This window comes from Rana temporaria, chromosome 6 (assembly GCF_905171775.1).
Source record: "Rana temporaria chromosome 6, aRanTem1.1, whole genome shotgun sequence".
Lineage (NCBI taxonomy): Eukaryota > Metazoa > Chordata > Amphibia > Anura > Ranidae > Rana > Rana temporaria.
The window spans coordinates 57,334,458-57,347,571 of record NC_053494.1 but is presented as its reverse complement, the minus strand read 5'-3'; the positions used below and the strand labels follow the sequence as shown (position 1 = coordinate 57,347,571).

Here is a 13,114-nt window from a genome sequence, read left to right as displayed (position 1 = left end):
CTGCTGAATATTTTGACAAATAGGGGTTGATTTACTAATGGTAAACAAATGCGGTGACATCATCGACTACGACGAGCATGCGCTCGTCACATTCGATGCCGTCGCCGCCATCTTGCTACACCCTACCTATGCCTAGGAAGCTACCGCGCATGCGTCAAAGTCATTTTGAGCATGCGCGGGTTTCCACGGCGACAGGTAAGTAAACACACTCTCGGGTTTCTCGGCAGGAAAACACTGCCGAGAATCTCACAACGAGAAAATAGAGAACATGTTCTCTATTTTTCTCATCTAGATTCTGGGCAGTTTTCTTGTCGAGAAACCTGAGAGCCTCGTACACACGCTCGGTTTACTCGGCAAGAAAGCTCTGCCAGCAGTTTTCTTGCTGGTTCTTGCAGAGTAAACCGAGCGTGTGTACGAGGCCGAAGGGAAAAATTCTATTGCAAAGCGAACAGTCAGTTTGCCTTTAGTAACTTTTACCCCCATATCCTTTTACTTTTAGATTATTTTTTTTCAGTTGAACTAGCTCTTGCTTGTGCCAGGTTTTCTTTAACTGAACCAATGCTGACCATGTTAAGCAAAATTGTCATAGGACAAGGTATAGTAGACAAGGAGCATGAGATGATGTGGACATCAATATTGTGCAGTAAAAGCAGCTTAGGTGTAAAGAATACAGACTGTACTTCTTCTATTTAATCTCATTGTATTCACAGGATCGACATTCAGAATAAAGATTTGGATGGTCACATGCCCATAGAGGATGCTGTTGCTGCTTTGAAATTGGCGCAGTATTTTATTGAGTTTGGTCCAGAGAAGGTATATGGCTTTTTGTAAATGTCCCTTTATTTTTCAGTAGTATGCCCAAAGGTTTGGACCCTCGTGCACTGCCATCACAACCTCTGCAATGTCTAAAGAACACCTATACCAGTAAATGACACTTACATACTACTATTCACTGACTTATTCAAAAACACTTATACAAATGTATTCTTGTCAAACTCTTTTGGAATACGTTGCTTAAGTGTATGTCCAGTCAAAAACGTGTTTTCTTCGTTTTCAATAGAATAAAGTAGGATTAGAACCCCTGTCAGGCTTTTATTGCTAGCCAGGGCTCCTATTGATAGATTTTTCCTTTTCTTTCCACAATGTCTCATCCAACAGGTAGTGAGAAATTCTTCAATAGCAACGCAGAGAGAAAATTACAATGTTTTTATAGAGTAGGGGAAGGCTACAAACCTTGTAATATGATTTTTTTTTTTACTTTGTGCTTTTTGCAGGCCCACATTGCCTGTTTGGTGAAACATTTGTCATCCGGACAGAATTGAGGGGGAATCTCTTTAACAGAGCTCTGGATAGTACAGGCATATCCCACTTTTAAAGTACACAATGGGGATTATTTACTATCGCTGGAAAGCGCAAAATCAGGCTCACTTCTGTATAGAAACCAATGAGCTTCTAAACCCAGCTTGTTCAATTTAAGCCTGGTAATAAAACCTGGAAGCTCATTGGTTTCTATGCAGAAGGGAGCCTGATTTTACGCTTTCCAGCTTTAGTAAATAAACCCCATTGTGTACTTAAAATGGGGTATGCCTGTAGTAAAAACTGAGCTTCTGGATAGTAGTAAAAACCATGCATAAGTTTTTATCCTTCCTCACCCTACCAAAACTAGAAAAATAATTGCCAATGAGCTGCACTTTCAGAAAGTCAGTATCCATTTAAGACATTACAGCCTTCCAAAAGTGCCACAGTAGTGTACCTACACACAATTTTGGTCTACACCAGTCTGTTTCCTCTAATGTTGCCATCACTGAATTAACCATATTTTCTTACGAGGCAGTCCTAGGTATACATTTTGAGCTCCATTAGTTACACTAAACTCCAAATGAAAAAAAAAGTATGTTTTATTATTTTTAAAATACCCTCAATTTAATATTAAATCAGCTAAAGTGTGACGTCATCGGAATGGAACTTCCCCTTTATAGTGCCGTTGTACGTGTTGTACGTCACCGCGCTTTGCTAGAGCATTTTTTTTTCACAATCGTGTGTAGGCAAGGCTGTTTTAATTTTAAAGTTGAAAAAAAACGTTGTTTTTTCTAGAGCCTGAAAAACTTCGGGCCAGATCCACAGCCAGCCGCCGTAACTTAAATATTCCCATTTAAGTTACACTGCCGCAAAATTTCTACCTAAGTGCCCGATCCACAAAGCACTTACCTAGAAATTTTCGGCTGTGTAACTTAAATCCGGCCGGCGCAAGGCGTTCCTATTCAAATGGGGCGAGTCCCATTTAAATAAGGCGCGCTCCCGCGCCGGACGTACTGCACATGCTCACGACGTCATTTTCCCGACGTGCTTAGCGCGGCTTTACGTTGCGCCGGGTTTTGAGAATCGCGACGGGCGTAAAAAAAAAAAATACGAGTTGCGGCGGAAAAAAAAAAAAAAAAAGACGGTGACGCGGGATAGAAGGGTCTACTTTTACAAGGCCTAACCAGTTTAGGCCTTGTAAAAGCAGCCCTAATTTAGCGTTTGCAAACTAATACTTACGGAGAAAAAACGAAGCGCAAAAGCTTTGTGGATCTCCGTAAGTGCTAATTTGCATACCTGAAGCGGCATTTCGACGAGAAATGCCCCCAGCAGCGGCCGAGGTACTGCATCCTAAGATCCGACAGTGTAAGTCCCTTACACATGTCGGATCTTCTGCCTATCTATGAGAAACTGATTCTGTGGATCAGTTCCATAGATAGAAACAGAGATACGACGGCGTATCAGTAGATATGCCGTCGTATCCCTTTTGTGGATCTGGCCCTTCGTTTTTTACAACCCGAGAAATGATCGTGTGTACGCAGAATTAGTCTGTCCAAAATTACAAAAAAAGGTTTGCCTTTAATATGTAAATAATAAATGTGGATAACATGTATACATTATAAACCCAAATGGAAAACAATCATTCAAGCACACCACGTGTTACAGCTTGATTGGTAAGATGTGTGCCAGATACTGAATGTGATTTGTTTAAAAGGTTCAATCGCATCTGATCTAAAGCAGCATCGTATGCAGTCACAAAACAATTGACTTTGAAACAGGAAACCTTGTGATCATTGGAAGATGTGTGGACACCTTCGTGTGCATCTTTTGTCTTTCTTTACTTTAGTCGCCATCATTCAAATTTCAGAACTCGGTCTACCAGTTTTCAATAGAAACCATTGGGTTAAAATGCCCTGTGAAACCCCATGACTTATGAACATAGCCAAATGTGTGGATCCAAGATCCTAGGTGTTATTAAAAGCGTCACCCTTAAGCCGCGTACACACGATCAGATATCTGATGGAATCTAATCCGATGGATTTTTTCGTCGGATAACTGACGAATCTGACTTTCATCAGTCTTGCCTACACACCATCAGTCCAAAATCCGACCCTGCCAAAACGCAGTGACGTAAAACACTACGATGTGCTGAGAAAAATGAAGTTCAATGCTTCCGAGCATGCGTCGACTTGATTCTGAGCATGCATGGATTTTTCTCCTATGGACTTCCACACAGACGATCGTTTTTTTTCTATCAGGTTTTTATCCATAGGAAAAATTTAAAATATGTTCTAGTTTTTTTACACCGATGGAAAAAAGACAAATGGGGCCCATACACGATCGGTTTGTCCGATGAAAACAGCCCATCGGTCTGTTTTCAACTGACAAATCGATCATGTGTACAGGGCTTTACCTGTTGTTTTTCGTTAATTCTTTTAAAATTAAACACAATTAAACGGGAGAAGTGGGACTAATTAGTAAAGGTCAGAGGTGGAAACTCTAGTAGAACGGAAAACCTTCTTCTGTTTGTCCTTTTTATTTATTATTATTATTATTATTATACAGGATTTATATAGCGCCAACAGTTTACGCAGCGCTTTACAACATCAGGGAAGACATTATAGTTACAGTACAATTTAATACAGGAATGATCAGAGGGCCCTGCTCGTTAGAGCTTACAATCTAGAAGGGAGGGTGAAGTGGAACAGAGGGTAGTAGATGTGGGGGGTGATCAGGTGGGCAAAGTTAAAATACAGTTGTTAGATGTGGGTAGGATAGGCTTCTCTGAAGAGGAGGGTTTTCAGGGATCCTCGAAAAGCTGAAAGAGAAGGAGATAGACGGATAGTTTGGGGTAAGGAGTTCCATAGGCTTGGAGAGGCTCTGGAAAAGTCCTGTAGACGAGCATGGGAAGAGGTGATGAGAGAGCTAGAGAGCAGGAGGTCTTGAGAAGAACGAAGAGAGCGATTAGGTTGGTATTTGGAGACAAGGTCAGTGATGTAGCAGGGGGCAGAATTGTGGATGGCTTTGTAGGTTGTAGTTAGTATTTTGAATTTAATTCGTTGGGCGAGCGGAAGCCAGTGGAGGGATTGACAGAGAGGAGTAGCAGAGACAGAGCGGTTGGTAAGGTGGATAAGTCTGGCCGCGGCATTCATGATGGATTGAAGGGGGGTTAGAGTATGCAGCGGTAAGCCAATGAGAAGGGAATTGCAGTAATCAAGGCGAGAGATGACCAGGGAGTGAATTAAGAGCTTTGTGGCGTCATTGGTTAGAAAGGGGCGTATTTTGGAGATGTTGCGGAGGTTGAGGCGGCAAGATTTGGACAGTGATTGAACGTGAGGCTTAAAGGAGAGTTCAGAGTCCAGGACTACACCTAGGACCTTGGCATGTGGGGATGGGCTGATAGTTGTGCCATCAATTTTGACAGAGAGATCAGGGGAAGAGGCACGTGGGGGAGGGAAAATGATAAGTTCGGTTTTGGATAGGTTGAGTTTAAGGAAATGACGTGACATCCAAAGTGATATATCTGATAGTAAATTAGTGATACGTGAGGAAAATGCAGGAGTGAGTTGAGGGGCAGAGAAATAGATTTGAGTGTCATCAGCGTAGAGGTGGTATTGGAAGCCATGGGAGGCTATCAGCTGACCCAGGGAGGAGGTGTAGATTGAAAATAGGAGGGGTCCAAGAACAGAACCTTGGGGGACCCCAACAGAGAATGGTAGAGGAGAGGAGGAAGTAGAGTTGTAAGTAACACTGAAGGTGCGGTTGGATAAGTAGGTAGAGAACCAGCGAAGAGTAAAGTCACAGAGACCAAAGGTGTGGAGTTTTTTGAGGAGGAGTGGGTGGTCAACCGTATCGAAGGCGGCAGAGAGGTCCAGGAGTAGGAGCACAGAATAGTGTCCGTTAGTTTTGGCCGTTAGTATATCGTTTGTTAGTTTTAGGAGAGCAGTTTCAGTGGAATGTTGAGGACGAAATCCAGACTGAAGGGGATCAAGAAGGTTATTGTCAGCAAGGTGGACGCTCAGTCGGTTGTAGACTAGACGTTCAAGGAGTTTGGATAAAAAGGGGAGCAAGGAGATGGGGCGTAGGTTGTCAAGATTGGATGGGTCCAGTGAGGGCTTTTTAAGTATGGGGCTGACTAGTGCATGTTTCAAAGAGTTAGGGAAGATGCCAGAAGAGAGGGAGAGATTGAAGATGTGGGTAAGAGAGTGTAGAATAGAGCAAGAGGGTGAACGTAGCATTTGTGAGGGAACAGGATCCAGAGCGCAGGTGGTAAGATGGACATTGGTTAGTAATTTAGCGACCTCCTCTGTAGTGGTGGGGTTGAACGAGGGAAGTAATGACTGTACCTGTGTGCATGAGGTGTGAGGTTTGGAGGATGTCTGAACAGTAGAGATCTCCTTGCGAATTGTATCAATCTTCTGTTTGAAGTGATTGGCAATCTCCTGGGCGTTGATTGAGTTAGTGGGTGGAGGCAGTGGAGGACGAAGGAGAGAGTTGAAGGTAGAGAAGAGTTGACGGGGACGGGATGATAGGTTTTTAATGAGGGTGATGAAGTAAGTCTGCTTGGCAGCGAGAAGGCTGGAATTGTATTTTTGGAGGGCAGATTTATACTGGACGAAGTCTTCCTGGGACTTAGTCTTGCGCCACTGGCGCTCGAGAGCACGGTTGTGTTTTTTCAGACTTCTAGTATCATCAGTTTGCCAGGGTTGAAGGGGGCGGGGTCTTATTCTGCGTGTGGTGAGGGGGGCCAGTCTGTCCAGTGATGCTAGAAGTGAAGTGTTGTAGACAGAAGTGGCTAGGTCGGTGCAGGACAGGGGTGCAATTTTGTCATAGAGGTGGTCAGTCACAGAGTGTAGAAGAGAAGGGTTGATATGCTGAAGGTTTCTACGAGTGACTGTTAGGTATTTGGAGGGAGAGGAGACGGAGGAGAGGGAGAGAGTGAAATTAATAAGGTGGTGATCAGAGAGGGGGTAAGGATCGATGGAGAGGTTGCATGGAGTGCATAGGTGGGAAAAAACAAGGTCAAGGGTATTGCCTTCAGAGTGAGTAGGAGCATGTATCCATTGCTTCAGGTCAAAAGAGGAGGTTAGACTGAGAAGTTTGGAAGTTGCATGAGTGTTAGCATTAGTAGGGATGTTGAAGTCGCCAAGAATAATTGTGGGAATTTCAGAAGAGAGAAAGTAGGGTAGCCAGGCAGAGAAGTCATCAAGAAAGGAGGATACTGGACCGGGGGGGCGGTAGATCACAGCTATCCTTAGAGAAACTGGGGAGAAGAGACGAATGCAATGCGCCTCAAATGAGGAGAGTGACAGAGAGGGAGGTGGGTGAAGTACCTGAAAGGTGCTATGTGGGGCTAAAAGGATTCCAACACCCCCTCCTTTGCGTCCACTGGGTCTGGGGGAGTGAGTCCAAAGAAGACCACCATGGGATAGAGCAGCAGAAGAAGCAGTGTCGGATTTGTGAAGCCAGGTTTCAGTGATGGCGAGTAGATGAAATGAGTTTGCAATAAAGAGATCGTGGAGGGATGTGAGTTTGTTACAGACGGAGCGAGTGTTCAAAATGGCGCAGGAGAAAGGGAGTCTGGTCATGGGAAGAAGAGAAATGGGAACTAGATTGTGTGCATTGCGGCTGCACCCAGAGGGTGTAGGGTAATGGGTGCGTTGAGCACAGTTGGATGAAGGAGGTCCAGGGTTTGGGGAGATATCACCAGAGGATAGGAGAAGCAGGAGGGTGAGGGAGGTAATGTGGGAGTGCGATTTATATGAGTGGACCTGCCCCAGTGATTTGGAGCATTGGGCGTTTGACTTTAGAATTAGCATGAGTTGGTGAGTGCAGTAATAAGGAGAGGACAGAAGTGAGGGCGATATATAGAGGGTGTAGGGTGGACCAGAGGGGTGACTGGAAGAAAGTTTGAGGATAGAAGACACAACTGTCAGAAGGAGTGGTAGAGAGTGCATTTTCGAAGGGAAAGAATGTGAATTTAAACAATAAAAATAAAAAAAATATATATATATACCTGGATCATCAACAGCAAACTAAAAGTTTGTTTTGCTTTGTGCAACCGCTGAAGTGCATAGGCAGAAGTGTTTCCACTTATAGAATAGCCCCACTTGAAGAAGAGCCCCAGGCGCAATTGATCATGGTTTCCCATTAATGCCAAATGTTTAAAGGCTAACTCAACATTTAACATGTTACACCTGTATTTAGGGTGTAACATGTTGCTAAGCACCCCCCTGACAGGGGGGCAAGAGGTTTACTCAACTGTGGGGTTTTACTGTCCCCCCAACCACTAGTGTAAACAAGTCTTAACTCAAAGGGTATGGACAAGAAGCTGGAGGAAGAATTTGCAAAAGCCTGACATTCCACTGATCACCGGTGCAATGCTTTGCAGGCTCATGTGGGAAAAAATAATAAATGCACATTTTTTCCTGCAAAAATATGTGCATTTATTTATTTATTTTCATGGGGGAACATAGCCTTTAATTTCCCAAACATAATGGTTAGATGCCAACCCTGGCTAATCACCACCAGGGGGAGCTCTTGTTGGGCAGGCAGGTGGAAACCTGGTAGGTTAGTTCCAAAAGTCAGGAAATTCAGCCCTAGGTAATAGCTCAGAGGGAGGCAAGATTTTAATTGAAAAGTTTTTAAATGGTTGTCAGGTTCACATTACAGGTAATATGTGTTTGTGGTATTTAGGAAAAAAAATAGGAAGTTCTGCTGCTATACAATCTCACTATTTTATGTGTATCCTGGTGTGCAGTCTTAGAGCCGGTTCACACTGGGGCGGCACGACTTCGGGGGGTGACTCGGCAAGGCGTCCTGAAGACGAATTCAGAGGCGACTTGCAAAATGACTTCTGTATAGAAGTCAATGCAAGTCGCCCCCGAAGTCGTACAAGAACCTTTTTCTAAGTCGGAGTGACTTGCGTCGCTCCTATTAGAACGGTTCTATTGCATAGAATGGGACGCGACTTGTCAGGTGTCCGGCCCCCTGATGAACCGGCTCTAGTGGTTGCCTGATGTACTAATAGGTATGTAATTTTCTTTTCAGGTAGCTCATCTTAATCTGGAATCAATGTTTAAAGATGCATACAAGGTATTAAACACAGAAGGTGATAAAATCTCAGAGATCAAAGAGAATGGGGTTGCTCCTCACCTGCAATCACAGCACACAGACAAAAGCAGGTAAAATCATGGCATATGAATATAAAAGTGGATGAAACAAAACTGTCTGAATTTCCATTACCAAGTAGAGCTCAGAGAACAGCTATTATATATAATATATATGTAAAATATATATATATATATATATATATATATATATATATATATACATACACACACACACACACTACATCCCAGTCTTAGTCCGTAGGGTTCAATATTGAGTTGGCCCACCCTTTGCAGCTATAACTGCTTCAACTCTTCTGGGAAGGCTGTCCACAAGGTTTAGGAGTGTGTCTATGGGAATGTTTGACCATTCTTCCAGAAGCGCATTTGTGAGGTCAGGCACTGATGAGAAGGCCTGGCTCATAGTCTCCGCTCTAATTGATCCCAAAGGTGTTCTATGGGGTTGAGGTCAGGATGCTTTGTGCACTGGGGCGCAGTCATGTTGGAACAGGAAGGGCCATCCCCAAGTTGGGAGCATGAAATTGTCCAAAATGTCTTGGTATGCTGATTCTTTGAGTCCCCCCTCACTGGAACAAAGGGGCCAAGTCCACCCCCTGAAAAACAACCCCACACCATAATCCCCCCTCCACCAAATGATTTGGACCAGTGCACAAATCAAGGTCCATAAAGACATAGATGAGTGAGTTTGGTGTGGAAGAAATTGACTTGCCTAAACAGAGTCCTGACCTCAACCCGATATAACACCTTTGCAATGAATTAGAGTGGAGACTGCAAGCCAGGCCTTTTTATACCACATCAGTGCCTGACCTCACAAATGTTCTTCTGGAAGAAAGGTCGAACATTCCAGTAGACACACTCCTAAACCTTGTGGACAGTCTTTCCAGAAGAGGTGAAGATGTTATAGCTGCACAGGTTTGGCCAACTCAATATTGAACCCTACAGACTAAGACTGGGATGCCATTAAATTTCATGTGCGTGTAAAGGCAGGTGTCCCAATACTTTTGGTAAGTGTGTGTGTATATATACAGTATATATATTTATATATATATATATATATATATATATATATATAATTTATTCATCCACCTACATTGTCCCTAGTCACAAGGGGGACAAGCAACTTCTTGATTTGGGTCACATGCGTGCCTAGCAGTGGCGGCCCATCCAAAGGGGGCGCACGTGCGCCGCCTCCCCTATCCATGCGTCGGGGCCCCCTGATCTACAAATCGGTGGTGCCGAACCATGGATTCCAATGCAGTGGGATGTTTTTTTTTTACACACCTGATTAGAGACAGAGGGCCTAATAGGCTTCAAAAAACGTTAGGCTCGTAGCGCAGAGCATTGCGCTCCTAGCCCACCCAGTTGTGTGAAGATAAGCAAATTAATTTTTTGCTATTATCACACTAAAGTTCCTCCCTGCCAATCAGGAGACTGGTCTGTCAGACATGTTTCGCTATTGGCCAAAGCGTCAGGCGGTCCTATTGGATGCTAAACGCTTTGGCCGAAGAGGAGACACCCGACGGAGGAAGCTGGAGGATCAGACACTGGAGCCGTTGTGCCGGCCCTCCGGGAGAGGACACCACAGCCACGCTCTGGTTCACCAGCATGCTAAGCTCTGTTAAGTGCTACACCAGCACTAGACTGAGGGACCCAGGGATTGTGGGATATGAAGTTTCTTCACAGAAAGTGTCAGTTCTCAGACTACAGAGTTTGTGCCTCAGAGTTTAAACATAATATTTGACACAGTAATGGAAAGATTTACTCTATAGGATGTGTGTACCAGCCAACAAATGACACCAAGAAAATACACGATCAATTCACAGTCCTCTACAAGGTGCAGGTAGAAAGGCCCATGATGCCTTTTAAATATTTATGTTTTGCGATTATTTAAATAGTGTCCCATTTATGTTGTCAGTGGAAGAAATTTTGCCCCTTTATTGGTGTCAGTGGCAGGAATAGTGCCCCATTGTTTGTTTCAGTGGCAGGTATAATGCCTCAAGGGCCAGATAAAGGCAAGCAAAGGGCCGCAGTTTGGAGACCACTGCTCTACTGCAATGTTACAAAGTTTTTACATTCCTAAACTAAAGGCATAACATGTCCACATCGATACATCATTTAACTTACTGGCCACTATAAAATTCCCCCTCAGGGTCTATTCATACCACATGTGATGGGACTGTGTTGGGTGGCTATTCCAGTGCAGTGCCACCGCATAACAAGGTCAAATGCCATGTCTCCCTATCTGCCCTGTGGATTCCTCCCCCCCTCCGGTGTCACATTTGGCACCTTTTGTGCAGCCCAGTGCCAGTGCAAGGCAATCCACTGCCCTTAAACCATGCAGCCGGCAATTGAACATTATGAGATGTCTTTGTGTCATCTCAATAAAGTTTGGCTAAAAGACAGAAACCGTGCGATGCACTGATCTTGGCTGGACCGCCCTGCACACCAGCCTCTGGGTTACGACTCTCAATGGTATTTTGTACACTCCTAATATATTGATTGCCTACACCATGAGATAAATAACAAATTTGTCTTTCTCTAAACTGTTTGACTTTATTGATTTATCTCAACTTTTATGTAATATTTAATTCACATTTCTCTCAAATTTGCAGTGTTCACTGCAAATTCAATATTTTAATTTGCATTGACTCTTTTATCATCTTTTATTATCACATGCGATATAAAATATATATATTGAATGCAATAACAGTTAGTGAATAGACCCCTTAGTGATCTCCCATGTCATTTTACTTGTCATAAATGTTTTAACTTATTGAATTATTCTATTAGTAATATTGCACATGTATTTTCAGTCTGGTGGATTCGCTGCAAAAAGTTGGACAAAAGATTAGTTATGTAACCCGAATGGACGCAGTGAACAGCCCTACCTGTTTAGCACAATTTGAGAATGTTTTGTGTGCATCAAATGAGGAGGTGAGTGAATTGTTGTGTACTGATACCTGAGCACCAAAGTAAATTAAATCTCTTTTGCGGGTAAGGGAACCCGGCAATATAGCCTTTTGGCTTCACGCCGGGAACCCTACTGCGCATGTGAGAGGCTCTGGTCCTCTCTCCTACTGGCCCGGGGGAGGAGGAGGGAGCCCCAGCCGTGACGTCAATATCCGCGGCTGAGGCTCCCAGAAGTGGGAAAGGATACCTTTCAAAGACAGGTATCCTGTCCCCCCTCCTCCCCAAAAGGTGTCAATTGTGGCACCGGAGAGGGGGAGGAATCAGATGAGCGGAAGTTGCACTTTTGGGTGGAACTCCGCTTTAAGGCCCAGATCCACGAAGAACTTACGGCGGCGTATCTATTGATACGCCGCGTAAGTTCTACGATGCGCCAGCGTATCTTTGTTTTGTATTCACAAAACAAGATACGCCTGAATGTGGGCTGGATCCAACTAACGTACGTCTTAGTACGCCGTCGGATCATAGGTGCATATTTACGCTGGCCGCTAGGTGGCGCTTCCATTGATTTCCGCGTAGAGTATGCAAATTAGCTAGATATGCTGATTCTCAGAACGTACGTCCGCCCGGCGCATTTTTTTACGTTGTTTGCGTAAGGCTTTTTCCGGCGTATAGTTACCCCTGCTCTATGAGGCGTACGCAATGTTAAGTATGGACGTCGGGGCCAGCGTCGAATTTTCCGTTGTTTGCGTAAAACGTTCGCGAATAGGGCTTTGCATAAATTACGTTCACGTCGTCTAGGCATTGAACGGGTGTAATTTAATTTGAAAATTTGACGTGATACTGAGCATGCGCCGTTCGAAAAAAGCGTCATTTACGTGGGGTCATGCTTAGTTTACATAAAACACACCCCCCTGTTCCTCATTTGATTTAGGCGCGCTTACGCCGGAACATTTACGCTACACCGCCGTAACTTTAGAGGCAAGTGCTTTGTGAATACAGCACTTGCCTCTCAAAGTTGCGGCGGCGTAGCGTAACTACGATACGCTACGCCCATTTAAAGTTACGCCTATCTACGTGGATCTGGCCCTAAGTGTACACAAATCCCCATATTGGGAATACAGGCCTGGTCGGTTATTATGTGTGACTGATAACCATTTGTGGTAAATATTGTCTAGTTTAGCTCAAGATTTCTGATCTGCTTCTGAGCTGTTAATAGTGTTCCTCCAGTCAAATATAATGTTATTGTAATGTACAGTGTCCAAAAAAACATATGATCTAGAGCAGTGGTCATCAACCCCATCCTCAGGGTCCACTAACAGGCCAGGTTTGCAAGATAACTGAAATACAAGACAGGTGATATCATTTGCTGCTCAGTGATTGCAGTATTCTAGTCTGCATCTCCCCAAGGCAGTACATTAAACCTGGCCTGTTAGTGGGCCCTGAGGACAGGGTTGATGACCACTGATCTAGAGGGATGTACAGTGCCTTGTTCATATTTGATTTCCAATATTGCTTCAGATTTTCTGTTCAATAAATTTAAGTTAAAGGTATGTCAAAAAAGGTTTATATTACAGTACTTTACTGGTCACCAGTGGGGAACCTGAGACAGCTGAGATAAAAAATAATCTACAACAGTAATGGCGAACCTTGGTACCTCAGATGTTTTGGAACTACATTTCCCATGATGCTCCACTTTACTGCAGAGCGCATGAGCATCATGGGAAATGTAGTTCTAAAACATCTGGAGTACCAAGGTTTGCCATCACTGATCTACA

At 43.9% G+C, this 13,114-nt stretch overlaps 1 protein-coding gene across 1 annotated transcript in view; it reads left to right on the top strand.

Annotated features, from left to right (window-relative positions):
- The window catches only part of REXO5 (RNA exonuclease 5), a 92,752-nt gene that overhangs the window by 47,414 nt on the left and 32,224 nt on the right, over positions 1–13,114 (top strand). The window contains exons 11-13 of the mRNA XM_040356850.1: positions 711–813; positions 8,350–8,483; positions 11,243–11,363. Of these exons, the coding sequence (XP_040212784.1) occupies positions 711–813; positions 8,350–8,483; positions 11,243–11,363 (358 nt within the window). The remainder of the gene's footprint in view (positions 1–710; positions 814–8,349; positions 8,484–11,242; positions 11,364–13,114) is intronic.